A 25218-nucleotide genomic window follows, 5' to 3' on the forward strand; every position below is an offset into this window, starting at 1 on the left:
AATCCTTTACAAGTTTGTTAGTCATAAAATGAGACAATTCTATTCATTCCCATGAGATTTTTCCTAAGGTTTAAGATATTTGATCAACGCATTGCAGCCAGCTCCATTAAAGGAAGACAAATCTGTTGTGAGTTTTTAGTTTGTACTGCAGTAATGCAGTATGATTGTCGAGCCAACATATTTGTCGATAGGGCCATAGAAATAAATAAATATAAAAGCTGTCAAAACAATACGTTCTGTTCTGTAGGTAGGCCTAAACATAGTATAAGACAAAGTATAGTTCAGTTCTTTATTGCACAAGCAGTAGTTTAGATCAATTTGATTTTATTGCTGATCATCGCAGTGAAAATAATGCATCGCAGAAGCATCATAGACTACAGAAAAAGTCTGCATACGAATTTGGCACTGTAGCAACACTTTTTTTAAAATTAAGATCGGGAAAAATGCGCAAATTAAAAATACAGTTATGTTTTACAAAAATTGACTGTTTCGTACTGCATTCGTTTTGCAGTACCGTTAAGTTAAGCAAGCATCTATGTATACAATTTTGAGCTCAAATCGTTGCAATTAGTCACAGTCCATGCTAATCATATTTTGTAACATTCGATAAATACTTTTCTACATTACGGCTGGTTAGCTAATTAAAGAATTGTTTACTGCTGCCAATGCAGCCTGAGCCAGTTAGGCTACAGTTATTCTCCATTTATGGTGACCTAGGCATTCGTCCAATCCAGCCGCAAGCAGTTCGTGATAATTGACACGCCTCATGCAATGCGCGTGAGCATGACGTAATGACTTGAAGCGTCAGCAGCCTATGAGGATAACGGGTTATTTCTTGTTTGCGCTCTTATTGTATTAGAAATTAAGTCTAACTGCGTAATTATTGCTACTGATATCTTGTTTTGAATGAATGTAAAGTGGTGTAAATACGGCGCATAAATAGGTCTACGTTATAGTGACTTAACGTTTGTTGAGTTTGGAGAAATGCCACCAAAATGTGACGCAGGCTGTTTCTATTTTTGTTAACAATTTGACGCATTTTTAAAAGAACAGTTCCATGCTTCAACAGCACGAGCCTGCTTGGTTAAACCCGTTTATTGATGGCTTATTTGTAACGTGAGTAATTTGTCGAACCAGTCGTGATATGATTTTTGTTAAGATGTTGTGCATTCGTGCTGCCTGCTCGCAGGTTATGACTTGCGATCAGTTAGGGTGTGTTTGTCTTCGGAAACATAGGCTTGATCAATAATTTTTGTAATAAGAGAAGTACGAACTGTATTCAGCGAGAATTGATCTGCAAAGGACTGAAAACGAAATTCTGTGGAATCAAATTTAGCCTATGTTGAATTCATGGGTAGGCTACATTTAGTGCAGCCAAAAGAGTTATTTGACTGCGTGCTTAGGTATTTTACTCAACGTAGGCGTTGTCCATAGTGACTGTGAAACCCATTAGTTTTATCCATATGTGAATACCCAAGTTTATTTGAATACCTATGTTTTTACAGTTTTTACTAGAAAAATCCAAAATAGACAATAAAATTTCAAGATATTCTTCATTTGGTAATATGGAGTTATTTTGACATACAGTAGGCTATATAATCTACTCCGAGAAGGCTACTTGCAAGTGGCGTACACATGGAGGGGGTTTTGAGGGAACCTCCCTCATTGAGCTTGATATTTAAAATTTTTGTATTGTTTTATGGCTTATCATAGCTTTATATGCGTCATCGTCTATTTTTGTTAGTTTTTATGTAAATCAAGTTTTGTAAACACATATTTGTGTTGTGATACAGCAATTATCACCAAAAAACTATCAGCGACGAAACAAAAAAGTGAAAAAATGAGTAGCTGGCATCGAAATTTCTACATTTTTTGCTTGCTTTGTTGTTTATAAGTTTAGTACAGCTGCTTGAAGCTAAACTGTAGGCAATTGTGGACCCAGGCTCACCACCAGCTTGAATAACCTATCTGTTTTTTGCTGATAGCCAGCCTATTTGTTCGTAGGCAACAGTTTCCACCGTTTGATTGAACATCACCTAGGTCCAAGCATGAGCAACTTTAATTTTTCGTTGAAACATTTTTAAAACAATGTTTTGTTTCATTTTGACGGAAAATGCTTTTATCTTCCTTGATTTCGCGATTTCAGCTATTTTGTTTCGTTGTGCGCTGAAAAAAAAAGAAGTGTCTGTAGATGAGAATCGTGGGCTACAAGGTAGAAAGCGTCAAGACAAAAATGCGTGGGGTTGCGTAAAAACTGGGTTTTTTTTTAAGATAAACCGACTGCTTTCACTCAGGGGTATTTCAAACAAGACACAACCTATTTCAAAATTTTGTACTGTTTGATAAATAAATAATACTTAATCGCAAGGTTTGTAGAGATTTTTATCATCTTTAACGCAGCTTTTTTGTCCCAAAGTAAAAGCAAAGCACTGCAATCAGTAGGCTATTTTAAATTCCTTTTTGCTACAAAATGCAATCCTAACTCAAATGAAAAACGTCTTCGTACTCCACAGGAGAAACACCGGCCAAATTCTGAATCGACAGTGGATTGCATTCACGATTTACATTGCATAAATGCATTAACCAACACATTTTTAACAAAAAATAAACGTACGCTAATGTTCGTCAAGCTTTCTCGATCATCTTGCAGCCCTACTCATCAGCACAATGACAAGTGTACGTTTAGTGACCTGTAATAGGCCCACTTTCGTTTCAGCCGTGAACTAAATGTTGGTTACGATAAGAACGGTTTCATGAATTTTTTTCAAACGCGTGTGTTTCATTGCAATTATGTTGTGTTTTACATTAAAGTTTTTGCGGAGACATATGCATTGACCATTACAAAACACATTTTGGATAACTCAATTTCCACTAAATGTGACTTAAGTAGTTTTTAAATTCAGGTCTTCAATTATCTTTTTAATTACCTTGCCTGCAGCCATAACGGCAATTTCCTGCAGTAGACACAGGCACAGCGCTATTTAAAACAATGCAGGCTCAGCCAGCTTTTGTCGCTCGTTTGATTAAGAATATGTATTTTTTGGTCCAGTGTTGGGATTGAAATCATTTGAAAGATTCGGCCGAGGCTTGATATATACGATCAGCTTACAACTCTTCTATACTCACATGTCAACAGATGTGCAGCTGCAGCAGACAAAGTCAGGGCAGGCCAAATTTTTCTGTCACCGGCGCTGTATTTCTGTGTCAGCAATTACAGTTCACAGTTTAGGCTGCTGTTGCTTTAAAACAGGGTAAACCTACACACAGGTCGAAATTTTCTGATTGGATAGAATAGATGTTTCAAATCAAGTATTGTCAAATTTTGCACTAAACCGCAAAATATTTTCCCATACCTTGCAGTTTTTATTTTTTAGTTAGTTATAGTCGGCTACTTAACCAAATGAGACAACACCAACTCAAATCTTAGTATTTGTAAAAATCTCTGATGTTACAGAGTGATTGGTATTTCAAACCAAACATTTTCAATGTCGACTCAAAACAAAACGCAAGATAATTTCGAAGCAGAGGAAGGGCTATAAGTTTCAAAGTGTGTGTGGCTTTGGGTCCTGTTTTTCGAAGATATACTTGTTGTTAAGTGTTATGAGTTACAAATGTTTCTCGGCAGCCGATTGTAGCAAGAATTGACAGCGATAGACACCGTGTTTCGCCCATGAGGCTGGGCTCGTCAGTTTCGCACCGTATTCTTGCCACAAGGGTATTCAAACTGCTCGCTGTACTAGCGACTGCTCAGCCTTGTGCTGATAGTCGGGAAGAACGCCTTTTTCTTTACCACAATGAGTTACAAATGTTAGAAATTAAACTCTAATGAAACGAAGTCTTGTTTGTGCTATATCGTTTCTGATTTAGTGACTTCTAATTTTATGTAGAAAAGATTGCCATGATCGAAGGGCTTTTCACTTCGCATCTAATTCTTGTATTAATAGAAAAATGCCGGGAAAATTCTATGTGGGCTATACCTCAATACACTTCCTGTTAATTGGTTTAGTAAACATGTAAGCCTCTGTTGTTGTACAACAATAACGCGTCAACAACATCGTAACAAAATGCTTTACAGTTCCTAGAAGCCAATATTTTCGTGGGACGTCACTTTGACAACAATCTCACCACTTCCTTATTCGCATTGTCAGACTGGTCATGGTTGACGATAAACACGACGATCTTGCTCTTGATAAATGATCAAACACATCATACAGTATCATTTGACACGTTTAGGTTGTTAGTCGTCACTCGCCAGTAGCCCACATTCATTGTTTTTGGAAGTCATGTTTCTTTAGTCTTGCACATTTTACGTCATCAATTTGTGATTACGATGAAACTGGAGATTTTGACTGCAATATGCATACAGTTGACTACGATTTCTTTTCGATAGTAGGCCTATGTTGGAAAGTATTTTTCATGATTCAAATTGAAAAACCATTAACATTTTTTTAAAGCGAAAACGTAAAACCGGAAAATTTAAGAAGCTTCATCTTCCAAAAACATAATTTGCTTTTAGCCTGGGCTACGAGACGGTAGAAAATTATTTTTTATACCACAATACATTTTTAAGCCTTCACTTCTAAAGCGACAGTGATTCTCGATTATCACTACACGTCACAATGCGGTGAATTATGCATGAGAGAAGGCTTTTGGCTTGAAAAGCTGTTGCTCTTGTCAACTCCATTGCATCATTATGATATTTAACGCTCATCACCTTCATTCTTCTTTTTCAGATTTTACCTTATTGTCAATTGATACCTTAAGCGAGTCTGAACAATGGGTTGTGGTCAAAAATGTTTAAAGTACTTGATGTTTGGTTTCAACTTCTTATTCTTTGTAAGTAGCTTAATATTTTTCAAAAATTTTTCTCACACTTAATATTTTTCAAAATTGATTGTAAATTCAGGCCTACACAGTAGATGTATCTTTGCGTGAACTATCTTTTAATTCAGCGGTTTCCAACATGAAGATTGTGGCTCTACAAGGTGCCAAAACATTGTCTAGGGTCCGAAATTGCAACGATTTCAGGAAAAAGTTTAAAACTTAAATACCGGTATTACAATGGATTTATTTTAGAGTAAGCATGCAAAAATTTCACTCGGTGTTACAATTTACAAGTTTAAGGTCTAAAAAAGTTGAAACCATTATTCACAACATTCACCACTAACTTTTGGCTATCCCTCTTGGCCTCTTCATCTTGTGATGATTATTTTTTTATTGTGACCTTTTGCAATTTAGCTGTTTTGTTGGTTTGAAGGCGAATGCTTTATTAGCGAGCTTCGTATAATTGCAGTTTCAAAGTGCAGGCAACTTCATATTGTGAACTGTGACTAGACTCATAATAGAGCAATGTAAATGTTTTTTGGTAGTTGAAACCTAACATTGATTGCATCTCTTTCGCTCAGCTATGCGGAGCAGTTCTGCTGGGCTTGGGAATCTGGATCGTCGTCGATGGAGCTTCCTTTATGGACATTGTGGCTGAAAATGCAATTATTTACAATGCTGTTTACATCATCATTGCGGTTGGAGCTGGTCTTCTTGTGATCTCCTTCCTTGGATGTTGTGGAGCAATTCAAGAGAGCAAATGTCTACTTGGAACAGTAAGTGGCAATGCTTGGGTTTTCAATATCATATAACACTGAGTCAAGTTTTCAGCTTCATTATAACAACGATTTCTATGGCAGATTATGAGGTGGTCTAAAAACGGTATTGTTCTTGTAAAATCAATATAAAAAACGGTAGGCTACTGTTTTTGCAAAATCTATAAATAAGCCTATATGACCAAGACATGCTTTGATATGGTGTGATTGTCCTCTTGTTTGATATAGGTCAATACAGTAGAGTTAAAAGCATTTTTGTTATCGTTTTTGCGTTTGTTGCAGGGTATTATATTCTGCGTTATTGAAACTTATAGGTCTTAAATCGCTGACGTACCGAATCGTCATTATCTTCTGAAACGGCCTTCAATTCAAATTAGACTAGAATATTTTGGTAAAACTGTTGCAAACGTTTCAAAAATGCTCTTCGAAAATCTATAATTGTTCAAAACTCTTTCAACACAACTCGCACTAGACGACGGGCTCTGTAGGCTATTATTTGTAACTGATATGTAAATGATAATTCTAAAATTTAATTTTGGTAAAGAGGTGATTTTTCTGAACCATGGAGAAATAAGACCTAACAAACACACGGCATTTAACATAATATAATAACATAAAAATAAACTAAACATTACAAACGTTTACATGCGTTGGTATGTCCACGCGACATTTGGCCACAAGAGTGAAGGGAGCATTTAGATTAACTGCTCTCAACAGAAAAAGTGTCAATAAAGATCATAGCCTATAGCCTACTCGATTGCCAAACTTGTTCAAACAATAAACCATCCCTGGACAACTACACGGCATCATATTAATATGTTAAATGCCGTGTAGTTGTTCGGTTTTATTTGTCTATAGTTCTAAATTTAAAAACTGACATGTGTCCAATAACTTTTCAGTATAGGCTACTGTAGTCCCGAAAGCGTCACCAACTAAAGATTGTAAGAAATAGACCATTAAATTAACCCTTTACCACAGATGCTCAAACTAAAAAAAAGTTGTTAGTTAGACGAGATTCACAGATGTTTGTGAAAATAAGGTGATCCAATGTTGACGTGACGACAGAGATGATGCCACGAGAGCTTTGGGAAGCAATCTCCTCCGCAAAATTTTATCTTGCACCCCAAAAAATATGTTTTTGATACTATTAAAACGTTTTGATTGCATTTTATGGCATGTTGAATGAAGTTTCACTTTTTTTCACAAACGTTTGGCTGCATTAAACAGCTATGTTTTTAAACAAACTGTTTATTTCAAGCATTAAAACATTTTTGTGTTTCCAACAGTTGATTTTTTGTCTTGCAATTTTTTGTAGCTACGTCACTGCATGTCCAGTAAACTTTTTAATTTCGTCAAGCTCTGGGATATACAATAGAAAAGGGTAGATGTGACAAAATCGTAGACGTCAAAGCGCAAGGAAATGACATACAAAGTACAAAAGACTTGGCACCGTTGCAACACCTTAAGGTTTTATTGTCATCAAACAAGATTATGATTTAGCCTAAAGAATTACCGTATGCAAACATATAGGAATGACAAGTTGACAACTCCAGTTGCATTACATCAGACGTCGGGAATCTTTTTAGACAAGAGAGCCAAAAAAGTACATGCTTGAAAATGTATTTCCGTGAGAGCCATAAATAATGCTTTAACACTTAAGTAGTAGCCTACCATTTTTGGAGCTTAGGTACCACAAATGAGGAAACGTCACACGGAGCTATATATCTCCGTGGCCATACCCAGTGTACCTACTGCAATGAGGAGGCCGGAAGGCCCAAACGGTGTGCACTGTCTGCAGTTAATACAACTAACATGTAGTGGTGACTACTGACTTGTGAAAGTGAGGCCGTGGCACTCCTTCCCTGAAATACAGAAAAGCAACATTATTTACTGTACATTTACATGGTCGGATTAATGTTATAGACCCACGTATTATTGTGTTTTGTTGCATCTCTCCCTCCCTCCTTAAAGCTACTTGTTATATCCGCGCCTGGATGACGTTAATGATGGTAGTTATCAATGGTGGCATCATATCAAATTTCGATTTCAATCAACTAGCCAACAAATTAATCATTTTTTCCTTAATTCAAATATCTTACAGACGTGGAATCAATGTAAAAATAACTAATGTAGCCTACTGAGTATGCCGGCTAAGGTTTCACACAGTGGCGTACTTGGGAATTCAAGCGCTCTGAGACGACGACACGTTGTCTGCCACCGATGACAATGCATGAACTGTTGTTGTTACGCCCTGAATGTTGGTACATAGAGTTTAAATTTAACTTGGCGCCGAGACGTAGGTCCCCCCCCTTGCTTCCTTAGCTACGCCAAGGGCGGATTCAACTTGTAGCCTGAAGGATCGATTTCAACAAAACACAATGGTGTGTAGATCTACATTAACCCGACCTTGTAAATATACTGTGAATAAAGTTGCTTTTCTGCGTTTTAGGGAGGGAGTCACCCCAATTGCCGCCCCCTGGATCCGCCACTGAGCTACGCCCGTAGTTTTAAGCTTGTCTTAGCATGAAGTCAGCTTAGCATTTTCGCACAAAAACTAACAAGAAAACGCGGTTGTCAATTAGCTAGGGAAGTACGTTTGCTTTTCGGCCCTTAGGAACAATCAAAACTTATCATGTCACCGTTTTTATAAACAGTTTAACCTGCGGAAGTCGCATTCTTGAATTGAACGGTTTACGCTTATCACGTCCTTTCGCTTCCAAAGCGTGATTAAGCCTGATCGGACTATCAAGCACCAAGCCTCTTCACGATAAATTGAGTTCTTTGCTTCCTGCTTTCACTAACGTAAACACTGAACTACATCACGTGTTGGTCGCCACACTGAATTGATATTTCAATCTTTGTTGGTTCACCTTTAAAAGTTGGTCAAAAAAATTAGATGCCAGTAGGTTTACTTAGTATACGCACTATAGCCTATTCACTTTAATTTCAATATTGACTATAAATAATTTATAAAATATTTAATTCATGAATTGTACGTTTAGTTCTTTGCCATCGTTTTGATCATTTTCATTTTGGAAATTGTTGGAGCTGTTCTCGCATTCGTTTACTACCCAGAAGCGGAACAGGCTTTGAGTGGAAGCATTGCCGACTATAACGGCACGTCAGATGGTGCTATTGCCCTCACAAAAGCTTGGGATACTGTACAAGCCGTTGTAAGTTTCATTAAACATAGCATGTTTTTAATATTTTACGATTTTACGCAAGTTACACTGGTTATAATTATCGTTCTTACCTACCGACGAAAGTTGTGTTTGTTGTTGTAACTGTTGTTTCTGCAAAAACTACGATTTAATGGTACCAAAGATTAAACAATAAATACTATTAATACTACAAAAAAGCTCAATACCAAGCAAAAATCTAAGCAGAGATAACTATATTTGATTACAACAAATATTATATGGTATACGTGTTCAAATAATGCAGAACCGTGTCTTCATTCCACCTAGCAAAAGCCTTTTTTGTATCGCTTCTACTTTTGTATGATATAGAATGATAACTTTCGGAATGCATAATAAACCGACTTCCGAAGTGCAAATGACCGTTTGACGCAAGTTTAAAAAGCGTTATTGTTATCAAAAATGGATACGTTTTCGAAATATTACTGAAAGATACTTTGTAAAATTGTCGAAAACCACCATTTGTCTGCAGCCTATGAGTCTCAACCCCTAAGCAGATTATTCTGGTAACCGCACCAACTAATGCTTGATACAACGTTCATAGTTCCAATGTTGCGGGTACAACGATAGCACGGATTGGGTGGCAAATCCAGGAAGCATATTTCCAACAACTGGAGACAATGAGCTTGTACCAGATTCGTGCTGCACGAGAGATATTCTCAGCTTGTCAGGTACAATCAACGACAGGGCGGCGTGCGTATCCCTACGGGATGAGTTCTACACGGAAGGCTGCGAAAGCAAGTATCAGAATTACTTCTGGGTGATTGGAGGAGTCGGTATTGGTATTTTAGTGATTGAGGTAAGTTCTGAGAAAGTAAATTGATTTGGTGCAGATTTTCGCCAGATTGCGTTTCAAGACCTGTTCTGGTGAAGATTTGAAAGGGTTTTAAAGGTTTGCACCAGATCAGCAGCCACAACAGGCTGTCAGGTTGTTTAATAACTTCATTATATCATTATCATTAAAAAAAAGTCACAGATGTCACAGTGGTGAATTTGTATTGTCACGTTTGTATCCTCCAGAAATTAGAGTGATCTATTTCTACTGTACAGTGGTCCGTTCCAAACGCAGCTATAGATTTCACAGAAGCCTATCAATATTCGTACCTATCAATATTTTACAGAAGCCGTACGGCGTACATCATTCGTAATCCTGCAAAATATCATATTTTCCAACCTGTCTAGATCCAAATCTTGATGTAATTGCCTACCATGTCGGTTGTAGGACGGGGGAATTGAAGCACTTAAACTCATAATTCAAATTAAACAGAACAATATTAATGCGTTTATATCGGATAACGTAGCTTAATCTTTAACCTCTCATACTTTCAGATTTTGGCCATGGTCTTTTCTTGCTGTTTATACTGCGCCATAGGAAAAGACAACTACGAATAAGAAGAACCAAAGATTATCATGATTAATAACATTTCTTTACAGTGACTTGTCAGTAAAATGACTTTGTTTCAAATTTTGAATATGACATGCAAATTTTCCTAAAATTTTATCTGCTTCTTTTTGAAAACGCAACGTTGAACATGTTGAAAAGCCCGAAGTGTGTCTTAATTTGGTGATTAGCAATAAAGTTTCTCAGCTTATACCATATCTCAAAGAAAGCATATGACTTACCCTCTTTTAATTTGGTCACTTTTAATGCAACATATTTTCGCAGTAGTCTGCTAATTGGAAAGAGACCATTTGATTTAATCGTTATTTTTGTTAAACTTTACATGAATTTTGTCCTATCAATAGCCCTTTGTAGAAAGAAGTTCATTATTTTTGCATAGCATATATTGCTACCGTGTTTAATTCATGAAAAATGGCATTTAAATGATTTCGTATGTATGTCGTACTATGAGTGTTCGTGATAAGTCATTTATTGAGGTAGTTGTTGAATCGTTGTTTAGAAACTTCATTCATACAATTTACAAAATTAAAGCAAATGATACCATACCCTTCATAACTCGATACCACTCTAGCTATGTTTTTTATGATAAATTTTACTTTAATTGTTTGATTGGCCACTTCGCATGATACTTGTGTTGATATTATTTTCCAGAAGTTTTGATTTGTCTACAAATTGATGAAAAACAGAATCTATAATATGACGCTTTTTTTCAGCAAGTGCATTGAAAAATAGCCGACTACTTCTTGGGCATGAAATATTGTGAACTTGAAATGTAGGCCTAATGATAAAAAAGCAGAAAAAAGTGGATTTATTCATCCTTGTCCGACGGTAATGTTTTTAAGTCAATTAATCCCTATTAAAAATGTTGACTTGAAAATCTACTTCACAATAGAGAAGTTTAAAAAAAAACAGTAGTTTTGCAAAGTTATTACTATCCACGAGTTGGTAACGCCTTAGACAGTAACACACCAGACAGCCACTTTATCTGGTCCAGATCTTTGCCAGATCTGGACCAGATAAAGTGGCTGTTTGGGGCGGTTTAGTGAAAACAAAATCAAATCGTCTACGAAACACCATGAGAAGAGACTTTGATTATCAGATCACCAGATTTTAACACTGACTCAAAACAATTGTGTTTTATACATTAACATGAAACGTTCCAGCCATGAACCAGCAATGTTTTTTTTGCATAGATTCAACGTCTATAGACGTTGTGAAATGACAGTGCAAAAAAGGATTTTGAAAAGTATTTACTGTAAGTTGCTATCGTAAACTATAGTAGGCCTATATTGACGGACAATGGGAGAAAACTGAAGAGCATGTTTTAAATTGTGGTATGGCCGCATTGGGCAACGTTACTAAACAGAAAATGCATTTTATTAAAAAGAAAGCTGATAATGTATATATTTTTACGGAACCGATTTTTTTAAAAGAGTTTATTGTTGAATGTGAATAATAAATCCAAAAATAACCATTTCAAAGATTTGCCTACGTTGCAAAGTGTCCACCAAGACAGACTACTGCTAGGCTATAAGAAATATAGCCCCTCCAGAATACATATCGAGAGTGAGAATTCTTTTGCTGCAGAAGGATTGACTTGATCAACGACGCATTGAGTGTCTAAAGCAGGGGTCACCAAACTACGGCCCGCGAACTAATTTCATCCGACCAGCCACGTGCTGCGGAAATTACAGCTGCACTACAATTCTGTACATGTGCTTCCCTTGGCATCAGCCACCGTCTTTGGCTTTGCCTTTTTGTGTAATAGAGACTTCTTTGTTAAAATTGCTCGTTCTTAAAGTCGTTGTTGTATGTTGAATTTGTACATTTTTCCACCAGGCAGCGTACATGTTGGTGTTCTGTTTTTATCATTAAGCCACCACAAATGGGGACAGTCTAGGCCAAAATTGTAAAGATGTAATGTTTTTTCAAGAGCACGATGCCCTGTAGTGTATCACAGCATGGGATAACTTTTCCAGCAATCTTTCGATTTTCATCACAACTTTGCTATTCCACCGCTGACTTTGTTATTTATTGTGCTCAATTCAAGTCAATGGAGATTCTAAATAGTTGTCAGTCTTTTGGCAATTTGCATCCGGCCCGCAGGTGTTAGTCTCGCAGCAATCCGGCCCTCAGAGAAAAATTTTGGTGACCCCTGGTCTAGAGTAGCATAGAATGAGTTGGTATTATTCCAAGATGATTTATTTCAATAGCTTAATCATCAAAACAAACGCTGATTGTTAATGGGGTTTGGACTTCCATGAGGTATTTTTGGACCCGGGCCCGGAATTATTTTGGGAGCCCTTAACCATTCCAAGGGGCCAATATTTTAAACGGAGCCTACTGTAAGTTACCCTCTCAACGGCCATGGCTACACATAACTTCTGTAAAAGATGAAGTGATGTAGGCTAATTATTATCTTCAGTGTGAGCAGTTTAAGATCAGCGTTTTTTTTGCAATTCTACTCTTTTTAACCAAAGAAACTGGAAAATTTTCAGCAAATACGTTTACATGAGCAAAACGTTGAAAATCGACTTCTTAATCTTGAAAATCTCCACAAATACTGAAAATACCTTATCAACCACTCATTTGTATTGAATAGATTTAAGCATTTTCGTTTGGTATTTAGGAAATTGGACTGTTTAGTCTTTATGATTTGTCCATATGCACTAGCAGGGAGCAGGATTTTTGTTATAATTAGAAAACGTCTTCAACAAACTGTTTGACGAAGGGATTGTCTTTGCTGTGGGGCTATTGAAATAATTCAGGCAAATTTCATACACTTTTATAATGACAAATAAAACCTAACAATCACACATAATTTAACCTAACATAACATGAAAATAAACTAAAAATTACAAACGTTTTCAGCCATACTTATGTTAGCCCATTCAAGTAACCAACTGACTGATGTTCTTCATAAATTGAAATTAAAAAACTGATCTACATGCACAAAAATCGAAAAAAGAAACGCATAAGAATGAAATGGTAAGGCAGAGGAGAGGCAAAATCACATGACGCTTAATTGCCTAGGAAAAAATACAAATCAATGACGCAAAATTACGCGAAGACATTTAGCAGATAGGAGGCGCCTGCTGCAAACAACTGCCTATTGAAGTGAGAATTGCAAGATTTTATGAACAAAGCCTCGTAGATTTTAGTATTTCAGACCAGGGCATTCACGAAGATAAGATGTTGCATGGTTTGCTCCTGTCCACACTCGCATCTTCGCAACTATTGTTGTCTCAGAATACTCTGGTACTGCAACGACGTTTTCCTACCACCGCTGAATCATATCGTTTAAACAACAGTAGAAATACAACAGTCTGCACAATGCATTAATTAATTATTGAAAAGATGAAAATGAAAACTCAATAACTGAACGGGTCTAGGCCTAACGTTTTTTCGTAGACCCGCACCCTCAGTGTATAATCACTTTGATTTCGAAAAACTTTAGCTTGTTTGTCATATAATCAGATCTTCTAGTTTTTATTTAGATTCAATATAACTTTGTATTGTTATGGAGTTGAAGTCAAGACGTTAGCTCAGTGCAACGCTTCAGCAACGCATTCTGAGGACTGCTCTCCATTCAGTGGCACCTAATGGATGCAATAATTCCCCTGCAACAACACTTCAACGATCGGAAACTTCACTCTTCCAATCTCAGTAACCGGCCCTGCGTCAAAAGCTTCTACAAAAATGCAAAACTATCAGGAATGACATATCAAGGCTTTGTCAGTCCGAGAATCAAGATTCAAAACCAACCAACCAAACCAGCGGTGCGGAGTCCCAAAGCAAATTAAGTTAGTTGCACATAGCTGCAGCAAGCCAATGGCAAATTATTTTCAACTTGTTTTCGCATAGTGGCGCAATTGAGGTATTATTTCACCGCATGAATACACTCGTTCAGTGCAGGTTCCACAATTTTATCGCACAGTATTTGGTTTGGTTTTGAATTTTTATCCTCAGACTGACAAAGCCTTGATAGATTATTCCTGGTAGTTTCGTTTACTTGTAGAGGCTCTTTACGTAGGGCTGGTTACCGAGATTGGCAGAGTGAAGTTTCCGATTGTTGAGATGTTGTTGCATGGGAATTATTCCATTCACTAGGTGCCGCTGAATGAAGAGCAGTCCTGAAATGCGTTGCTCAAGCGCACACCCCGAGAATCAAACCAGCGCCGCGTGATCTTGAGCCGAGCGTGTAACCACTGAGCTAACGGGATACGCTATGACCAGGCAGTCACACACGCATCACCCCCTTAGGCTACGTTTACATGGCATTTCATTACGCCTGAAATGAAAGATTTCTGTGTAGGTTCGTTTGGCAGATGCGTAATCTGTTTGCACCCCCTGACCGAAGCGAGCTTCAGTGGTGCTTGCGAGCGAAGAAGCGAGCTCCGTAGTTTTGACAGAAATAAAACCGATATCAAGCGGTTGCGGGTGATGTGAACATGCCGCAATGAGATTCAATTCAATTTATATTTGATAGTTGGCGCAAACAAGTAGAGAACTATAAAGTAAACGCACGAATTTGGTACCAACAAAAGGAAAATATGACAAGACCGAAAGGTTTAAAATATGCATCGATAAAACACTGTTAGCAAAACACTATCTTAAAAATGCACAGCCACCAAACCTAGAAAAGAAAGAAAAAATAAAGCTTGTATATCGTTCTAGTTGCCCTAGTAATTTGATTATAGTCATTTAACTAGTCTGATTGGAAAAATATCTATTTTATGATTTTTGTATTTCATCTGTACCTCTTAATGTCATCGTAGCCCACAAACGGGATTATAAGCGCCACGCAGAAAAAAGAGTTAGAACTATTCTTTTTCACTTCATAGTTGTTGACAGTTAAGATAAGTACCATTGCGCGTGTTCAACGTAAACTTTAAGAACCCTTTAAAGAAGCCCTATGATCTATACAGAAGTTAGGTTGCCTTATCAAACATAGGTCTTAGCTTTGAGAGCTTAGCATAGTTTGCTACAGACGTGAACAACCAGATTATTTTTCAAATACTGTATTTCGAATCAGATGAAAGTTAAAGTGATGCACTGTGTTTCGAATTAGATTACAAAAGGCAATAGACCAGCTTGTCATCGCATTTAGTCTGTCAGTTTGACTAAATGTTGGTTTTTCTTAAAACATAATAGCAACATTAAAACAACGTTGGAGAATTCACATCAGCAAAACTAAACTTGGATTCGATGTAAAATTAGAAGGAAACAAAATTTGTCAAATATGAATCACTATTTTGCTTTCATTCTTGAACTAGCTCGTTAGAATTGTCTAGCTGTTAAACCTTAATTTGTTCATTCAATTTGTGTTGCATTGTTAGCTTTTTATAGTTACATAGTCTCGTGACGGTCACGTAATAGGCCAACATATTCGCTTTACGTAGGTTGGAGTGCTGTGCCAATGAGCAGGCTGAGTGTCTGACGTCTGCATGCAGGCAATATTTCGTGCGTGGATGTGTGCAAAATTTGGTTCAACTGCAGTTCTTGGAACTGGCATCATATTGAGCAAAGGCCATAAAAGAGTTCGCATGTCACTAGTGTATGCTTGTAATCTATTCGAATTGCTGACGAAACTTCCAAGCTAGAAAGGTTTCTTTGTGGACAAGGATTTGAATCCCCATTCACCAAGGTGTATACGTTTCATAAGCTTTAAACAAGGCAACAAGTTTGACTTCTAGACTATCAACTTTTAGATGCCCTGTGGCTTAGTGATTACATATGCCGCCACAATGTCATTTTGTTTTGCATCTACAGCAATCTTCAATGCAAAATTCAGCAGGAGCAAAGCAAGTTACGTGTAGCCTACTGCAACATGTGATTTTTTTAAATCAGCTTTGCAGTTGATTGTTTCAGTGAGTGTTTCTATTTTTTCAAGCCGACTTATGTGGTGGGACAAAATCAAGAGTTGAAAATTGTTGTAAGTGACCAGTTGTGTTTTTCTTGATTGAAAATAACAAAGCAGACACCGCGGAGAAATTGTTGAAGTACGTTTAGACCACTTGTGAATAGGACAAAATGTAAGCAGAAATTTGAACAGTCTATTTCGAAAATTTTTTCTAATTTACAGCAGATTGCGAGGAGATAGGGACGGCTGCTGTTGATCTTGCGCCATTTTGAAAAACAAATGTGACGTCATCAATGATGACCTGGTCGTCGAAGATCTCAGGACTCCAGGAGAGGTTATTGGGAAGTTGAACGTCACTGTGGAGGCTCTTGACATTCTCTGCCTGATCGGAAAAGAATTGGATGCTCGGCTTCGAGACAGTGAAGTGTAGGCCGGATGTTTATGAGAGTCAATCAGATAGAAAATTAATCTTTTTTACGCTTATTCAATGTCGGCAGATGTGAAACTATGCAAAATGGACTAATTTTCTGACTGGACACTGATCCAGCATATCCCACACAACAATCTTTTGGCCAAAAGGCTTCAAACTTTGGCTTTACATTTTAGACGTAACGATGAATTTCACCCTTTTCTTTAGCCTAATAACACATTTCAAAGGTTTGGTCAGTTTTACAGACACGCAGTTAGTAAAGTTAAAGATAGCCTATTACATTTTGTACGGCCTACTGATAGAAAAGTTAAGCACAGATTAACCTACAAAAGGCTCGGCTGAGATGCATTTGTCCGGATATGACGTATTTGTATCATTCTCAAATTTGCAAACTAAATCAATTCCAAACATTTGTTTTAAATTGGTTTGGCATTTGCAATTTTTAATGCAACGCATTTTATGACTAATTACATCCACAGCCAGGGTCGTGTTCTTTTGCACTACAATTAAGCAAAATGGGTGCTGCTTATAACGTGAGGTCTGCCGCTGTATTAGCTATCCCTTAAATAGCAAAAATAATCGTGTTATTAAATCCTAAACCTTCATTCAGAGCCGTTGAGAGGGTAATTTGGCCCCGATATCAATAAAATCCTAGGGCCCACAATCAAAGTACTTCTAAAAAAGGCTATATCCAAAGAACAAGCGGTGGTTTCTTTAAGTTTCAAAAGTACCCTTAGAGTTGGATATTTTGTTAATCACAATAGAGAGGCGCAAAATTTATAAAGAGGAAAACATAAATTTTATAGAAAAATATGTGTTACAACTGTTCATTTTTGCTTATAAATGTTACACAATGTAACATTTCAATGAAATATGTTAATTACTGTTCCTCTTGACACAAATTTGCAGTGATACCATTAACATGCTATCTACCTCTGAAATACTGTATTCTACCTGTTAAAATGGAAAGCATATGTGCAACGGTGTCTCTATGCTAGCTTAGCGTACGATATTTGTGTTTCTGCCATACCCGTGCGCTTTATCATGACATCGTTTCCGGGTTTATAAGCATATCTTGAATGCTCGCTTCACTAGGCCTAAATTTAGTTAGCTGCATTCACAGTATGTTGCAGTTGGATAGCATACTAGCTGTTTTGTTAAAGCTTGCTTATATTAAAGTAATATTTTTTTAAACAGAACGAAACATATTGACAGCCTACCTAATTTCAAGTTAAAGAAATTAATTTCTGTAGAGTATTTGGTTAACTTTTGAGAGTTGTAATCCAATATCATCAAAGCAGTCTACAAAGGAAGAACATGCAGAGCAAAGGACTTCAGTGCTTAAAATATTTTCTGTTTTTCGTGAACCTGCTGATATTTGTAAGTATTTGCTGTACAAGCTAAACAACAGTATTTTTGTGATGGAACGAAGCTTTCTATTCTGAGTTTTTTGGTTAACAAGAAAATTAGTTGATAGTTCTTCCGACATGTTTTTTAACATTATTTCCAAGCTAATTTCCTACTTCTTAAAAACGTCAAATTTGTAGAAATCGTTAAAAGCAATCTGTGCTTTCATTTTAAAGGGATATCCTAAATAAGCATGTTAATTGAAATACGCTCTATTTGTTGGGAAGAATATTTTTGAAAAAATATTGGAATAAAATGTTCAACCACTCCAAAAGTGCAAGTTTCAGACTGTTAAACTTTATTATAGCCTAATCGTTTACAAAAATCGACAAATAAAAGCAGTCGAGTTTTAATTGTAGTTGCTTGGCCCATATTATTTAAAAGGAGCTGGAATAGACAAAAAATATTACATTTAGCCTATCAGTTATAGTAGCCTACAAGCATTGAAGCTAATTTTATTCAATGTGCTAAAAAAGTAGAAAGTAGGTGAAAAATATTTCCGTTAGAGTATGTTAGATTATGGGTTAAAAATGTGCAATTGAACACGGAAAGCTGGTGTGAAATATCTCCGTGCTCACAAAAGGCACTTTCACTGCTCTTGGAGTTAGATTAAGTCACGGAGAAGACTGATACTCCAATATTTCATGAATGTATCTAAAGTTGGACATTTTTTTATTTTTTTGCGCAGTAATCACGTGGCAAAATCTTGTGACCGCGGCCAGTGGGGAGTGGTCATTTGGTCAATTTTGATAGCTTGTGCAATAGTGCTTTCGTTATAGGGCACGTTAGGACGTTCTCTTGCAGTACGTGTATTGTGTATACGAGCGTTGGCTAGAACTGTGGTTTTTGACTTTTACCAACTCGACAAAATAGGCTAGACTACGACATATTCTGATCTTTTATCGAAGCATAACATGTTTCGCAAACGTGTCTTCACAAATTTTGCAACAATAAAGAATGTTGTTTTTTTTACATGAAGTTAATCAACTGCAGATAAAATTTCATGATGCATTTTGTGCCAGACGAATTCTTGTTCTTGCTTTTTTGCTGCAAACTAGAAAGTGATTAACATGATTTTACAACAAAAAACAACTTGAGTCATTTCCTGTTCAAGTCACAAGTTGATAGTTTGCCTTCACAAATGGGCGTGTCACTGACGAGGCTAAGAAGACTAACACAGCTGCTGTTTGCTTCATTTTTTTGTGTACGCAATATTTACTCATGTTAGCCCATTCAAGTAACTTAGCTCTTTTCTTGTTACTTGAAAAGGGCTAACATGAGTATGGCCGAATACGTTTGTAATTTTTAGTTTATTTTTATGTTATTATGTTAAATGCCGTCTGGTTGTTAGGTTTTACTTGTATATGGTAAAAAAAATCACCTCTCTACCACAATTGAATTAAATCTAAGCCGAATATTATTAACATATCATAACACCAGCCCATACTACTTTATAACTTTTATAGGTCGTATTACCATAAACGAACTAATAAATGACTTTTACCCTTTTATTTTTTACTGACAAAAGTGCTTTACAGATTGGTGGAATTGCCTTATTTGCCATTGGAATATGGGCGTACGTAAATGGAAATAGCTTTCGAGCTATTGTATCTGAAAACCCAGCTCTTCTCAATTCGGTGATCGTCGTTATCATTATTGGAGCTGTTTTGATTTTAGCTGGATTTTTTGGATGTCTTGGGGCAATAAAAGAAAACAGATGCTTGCTTGGAACGGTGAGATTGCAAAGCTTTAACCTACCTGATTATCGTCGTCCAAAAACCTAGCAGTGTTTATGTAACTCTGGTAACATCTTTCACTTTGCTTTTTTGCTTAAACAGTTAACTGCTGTTGGTTAACCACAAATGCTTCTCAAAGGAATGGTGAGGCGTTTAAAGTTATCGCAATTCGGAAATTTAAACATGTACTCCAGCTTTCTCTACAAACCCAATGCAGGCCAAACACTTTTGTTTACCTGGATTAACTTTTCGCCATCGTGATAGTAAGGTTAGGCCTACTGGTGTTGCAGTTTGTGCATTCTTTTTCCTTTCCGTAGAGTATTTCCTTCCGCATTTGCTGCCACGCGGCCAGAAGAAATTGGCCATCCCGAATTCAAATACTTTTTGATTTCGGAAGTGATGAGTTAAAGGCCTACATAGATCTGCTGTCGAGTGATGAAAAGTTTTTAATCCAAAATTTCTAAAATGATTTCTTTTATTATTAGTTTTTCACCATTATCTTACTTCTGTTCATCGTGGAAGTGGTTATTATCATTTTGGTGTTCGTCTTCTACCCACAAGCCGAACAGTTCGCTAGTGACAGCATCAAGAATCTAAATGTTACTGGACCAAGTACACCAACCTCACTTGCATGGGATTCGATTCAAAGCACGGTATGTAAAAAGACATAAGCCAAAGCAAAGTATGATTTTTCACCAAAATTGAGTTTAGCCGATAGATTTTTAATGGGAATTGGTAAAATTCTATGTAAACTTACTTTAGACCAGTAGCGCACCCAGAAAAAAAGTTTGGGGCGGGCTAATTCAGAAATGTCGGCCGAGTGATTTGCGACAATAGTGACAGTGACAATAGGCCAATGCCCATCTCTTTTTGATTAATATTTAAAGGCACTCACAGCCAGTGGCGTAGCCAGGAATTTTGAAAGGGAGGGGGCCCGACGGCGTGTTCGCCTAAGACGACACAAAGCGGCGGTGGGTCTGGGGGCTCCCCCAGAAAATTTTAAAAAATTACTTCGAATTGGTGCATTCTAAGAGCATTTTCAACAAAAAATGTGAGTATGAATATTCCTGTAAAATGGTGCTGTCTGGTGGCATAGCAAAAAGATATGATCATGTTTTCTTCGGCATTTTTCCGAAATAAATTTAAAGTCTCTATGTTTTCTTTTTAAGAAAGGGAAAGCATCATTCTCAATATCGTGACGTAACACGCGTGCCAAGGCGGGGGGGGGGGGGGGGGTGTTGAAACCCTCAACCCCCCCCCCCCCCTTGCTACGCCACTGCTCACAGCCCACAACCCACCGGTTGCCGATACATCAGGATTCGTTCTTTCAATCAGACTAGAAGTTGGCCTAGTGAACCCAATGCTACTATATAGCATCATCAGCTTCGATCCTCATCCCTACGTCCACTCTTGCAATCTTCTATAGATCTCGACGTATTCGTCATGTAGGCTTATGACTAAATAGAATTAGCTTTCCGTTTGCCAACACAAATAAGTGCGAAAACAAGAACTAGAACGAAACCAGTTTGAAACAAAACACTAATTTTGTAAACAATAAATTTGATGTGGACGTTTTTTCTACTTACAAAACATTCAAATTTAGTTCGTATTTTCAACTAAAGTCCCAGACGCCTTCGTCTCTCTGCTCAAACGTCGTATACAGTTTTGCATGTCCGTGTGATCCGGCATTGACGTACGGTACATCGGTATATGTCCAACAGACAATTGACCACGAGTGTACAGGAGCATCTGAACTTTAGTGAGTTAAAGAAAAGTGTCATTATAAAGACCATATCATGGAGTGTTCTTTTTGCTCTGATCGAAAATCTCTGCTGACTCATTTAAAATTTTACTCAAAAGCAAATTCCAATTTGACACCAAAATTCATTGTTATGATAGGAGGCACTGTTAATCAAACGCTACAACCCAAATTTAAACAAACAATTATTTGCTGGAGGCAAGTCCATTCTCTTCAACATTTACTTGATGTATCACCTTCCCTGTTCGTAGTTATTTATGTAGGCCAGTTGCCTTTTCCTAATGTAATTTTACCTTCAAGAAATTAAATTTATTGCATTTCTATAAATATTTTCAGATTCCTGATGAGGGCTTAAGTTAAACTGAAAACGTTCAACTGTTGAAACAATTTGTTAGTTAAATATGTAAAATATATTGTTATAATGCTCAGCCCTGTTGCATTGTTGTGTCTTATTCATGCCTAACCTGTAAGCAAAATGTATAAATGAGGAGCATACAAAAACTTCATTTTTAGTGGCAGGCTTGGGGGGTGGCTTGAGCCCCCTTAGCCCCATGCTGGGTGCGCTACAGCTTTAGACAACAGGCAATATTCTTATCGTATCGTTTCATTTCCAAAACAAAACTTTATTGTGAAATAGAAATTTACACGAAATACGCATATTTAAACAAAAGAAACCATCATTGTTGTGAGACTTTCGAAGAATTTCCAATTACATCTCGATTTTCGAGTGCTAAAGCGACAAATATTTGTTAGTTATTTTAAACTTTTGTTTTACCCAAAACAGTCCGTTTCGAACAGTCCCAGTTTATATGGGGTAGGTCAACACATTTGTCGTTCAGGCGTAAAATAGCTGGAACAAACTTAGCATTCACGTAATTCATATTTTGTTCCGCGTGTGGTTGATACGTTTGCCACAGTTGACAGAATGTCATTAGTTACAGGCACTGCAGTCATTTGCATGGAGGTGTATAGCTTCATAGGAAGTAAAGAGCAGAAAACATAATATTTTTTTCTCTTTGATCGTATAGCAGTTGCGTAATAATAAACCAGTTCAAAGTGTTATCTCAGGTGGGCTTTAAATCGACAATGAGGTATTTAATTAAAATTAGAATGCCGTTTTTTTTCGGCCTCTTGACAATCAAATTATATACAGAAGACGTCATTACAATCAAAACATAAGACCCGCAAAAAAAACTTTTTTTAGTTGCGGCATTAAAATCTTTTGTAGGTAGCCTACGTAAGGACAGTTAGGCTATATAATTATTACAGTTAACGTCATTGAAAGAAGTGATAAACAAATTAGACTGTATGATGACGCCCGTTAATGTGAAGGCTGCAGGCCTACTAAGCATGCCATGATAAAGATTAAGTGAAAAATATATTGTGAGAACCTTGAATAAGCTAACCTAAAAAATTCAAAACGAAGGTTATGCAAAATGCATGGCTGAAATTCAAGCTCCTTTCAAAATTATATTGGCTACAAAAGCTCATATTATCTTTCTTCGTCTTATAACTGGAACATGATTGTGGCAATTTTTTATTCAGATTATGGTTCTTTTGTGCAGAGATTAGGTTTCTGAAATGCTTACCTAGCCTACATTCAGAATTTGGAAGCAAACTTGCAGTCAAGTTTGATTGCATTTCTGAACATAGAGTAGGCTACTGAAAATAATGAACAAAAGCGACAATTTAAAGAAAACGGTTCCAAAAGCTAGATATTAGCTAATTTCAACAGAATACGTTCAATCACTTTAAAACTCGCCTGAAAAGTAACCACAGAACGTTTACCGGGAGGGGAATAAACAGGAAATTCGCGTTCACACTGCGTTTAACTTATGCAAATCTACCACTACAACTTTGAAGTGTTTGATACGATTTGCTGTCTCATAAGCTTGAGAATAAAAAATTGAAAAAAAAAACGTAAAAGTAAGCTATCCATGCTATCAGTCCTTCAAATTCGTTTGTTGTCAGTATGATAGAGCAGCAATAGCACTATAGCAGTATTTCAAGTTACCGTCGGTTATGGTAGGCTCTTGTTCGTTTAAAAAACTGGGCCTATTTTTAATGAGAAAAATTATGCAAAAATGCCGTTTCTAATCTGCTACACTTCTGTAGTGATCTGCAAACTACCGAGTCAACAATTTCTTTGAAAAATTTTAACGCCTGCTTTAGGCTACACTCTTTTGGACATAAACAACAGCAAGAACAACAACCCACTAAAGTTATTAATAACGTTGCAGTTTCAATGCTGTGGGTTCAACAGCTCTGCAGACTGGCCCAATGAGATTCCTGGTTCCTGTTGCGGTGAAAACGCAACTTCTGTTTGCAGTCCCACTTCAACAGAGTTGTACAAAATTGGGTGCGATGAAGGATTGAGGTCGTACTTTTGGGTGATTGGTGGCGCTGCTATAGGAGTTCTTGTATTTGAGGTAATTTTGATATCTTTTAAATTTGTTTACAATAATTTTGTTAGCTAATAACCTAGAGTTGTAAATGGAGAATGAGCCTTTCAGGTGGCGCAGTGAGTATACTCCATGTAAATAACTATTGATTGGCTTATGATAACAAGATTTTAAATAAACTTGCACTGGTTGTGGTGCACAATATTGCGATATTGTTTGTAAGTAAATTCCTGGTTAACGGATTTAAGTTAGGCCTAGCCTATATGAACCAGCATGAAAAAAAGAAAATAATTGCCGTACATGAAACGTGGTATAATTTTTTAGACTTCCCTGCCCGACCACTTCGAGTGTGTTTATATTAACCTGGTTTTAGTTTTCTTTTTAACGAAGCAATATGTTTTGATTTCAGCTTCTTTCGATGATCATTTCCTGCTGTCTGTACCGAGGTATCGGAAAGTATGAAGCCGCGTAGTCTCGCATGCTTTGTGAAAGACAGAAGTCTGTTTATTTCGACAACGATCGAAAAATTTTGTAACATGTAGGCCTACTTTCCCGGTTTGACTTTTAGGGAATGTTTTCCCACTCCCATAAGGTACATTGTTTACGGAAGACGGATATCCTGTTTCCTCGAGTCACAATTTTCCCAAACATCCTAGCAGCAGCAGCAACACAAGGAAAATTTACAGCAACTGTTGTGACCCCCTTTGGAATCCGTATGCTCAACTCAATATACAGTATGTTTGTTTGTTTTTTTACTTTCATCCCAACAAAAGTTCATCCACACATTTGCAAAGTACCACTCGCATGTCCAAATCAGAAATCTATTCCTAACGTCTCAAGTGCAGAAGCTGATCAGTTAAATTTTCCTACTCGGATATAATATGTGATTAGATTACTTAATAACGTGGTTGTAAGCCGATGGAATATCAAGCTCCAAATAAAACTGAACAGCCAATGGGTTAAAAAAACGCCATGTCTGTTTCCTACTTTTGAAATAGCCGAATAATTTCATGGCTATTTTGAAATGAATATTGACATGCATGCTTTGAATTTATGATTTTATAATTTCTTTTGTGCCACAGTAGATCCATGACCTACACCGAGAAGTGCTCAACGACAGATTACTTTCTTGAACTTTCCTAACTGTTTTGCAATGATTTTGTTCGAACTTGCTTATTTTTCGAAACGAACATGAGTCTTCAGTGATGGATTACATTGTACGGCGTGTCGCTGTAAATACATTTGTGAAACACGTAGCTGTGAAATACATGGCCTACAAATAGAACACCTCTGCAGACAGAGACACGCCGTTTCCTCCTAAACACCTCAACAGTGCAGCCGGTGCACTAGAAAGGGGGTATATAAAATCGTACCTGGTGGGTATATACCCCCGTATATTGATTTTACATATGTACTGTACAG

The 25218-nt window shown here is 37.0% G+C and overlaps 1 protein-coding gene across 1 annotated transcript; it reads left to right on the top strand.

Moving 5' to 3' along the window:
• Positions 1-4340: 4340 nt before the first annotated feature.
• On the top strand, positions 4341-25052 carry LOC145766790 (tetraspanin-18-like). Its single transcript, XM_082578495.1, has 9 exons — positions 4341-4836; positions 5406-5600; positions 8603-8773; positions 9342-9596; positions 10127-10186; positions 19438-19632; positions 20121-20288; positions 23635-23823; positions 24206-25052. Exons 1-9 carry the CDS (start codon positions 4777-4779, stop codon positions 24266-24268), a joined length of 1356 nt encoding a protein of 451 aa, XP_082434621.1. The 5' UTR covers positions 4341-4776; the 3' UTR covers positions 24269-25052.
• The last annotated feature ends 166 nt before the right edge of the window (positions 25053-25218 follow it).

The sequence above is a fragment of the Aplidium turbinatum genome, chromosome 3, assembly GCF_918807975.1.
Source record: "Aplidium turbinatum chromosome 3, kaAplTurb1.1, whole genome shotgun sequence".
In the NCBI taxonomy this organism is placed as follows: Eukaryota; Metazoa; Chordata; class Ascidiacea; order Aplousobranchia; family Polyclinidae; genus Aplidium; species Aplidium turbinatum.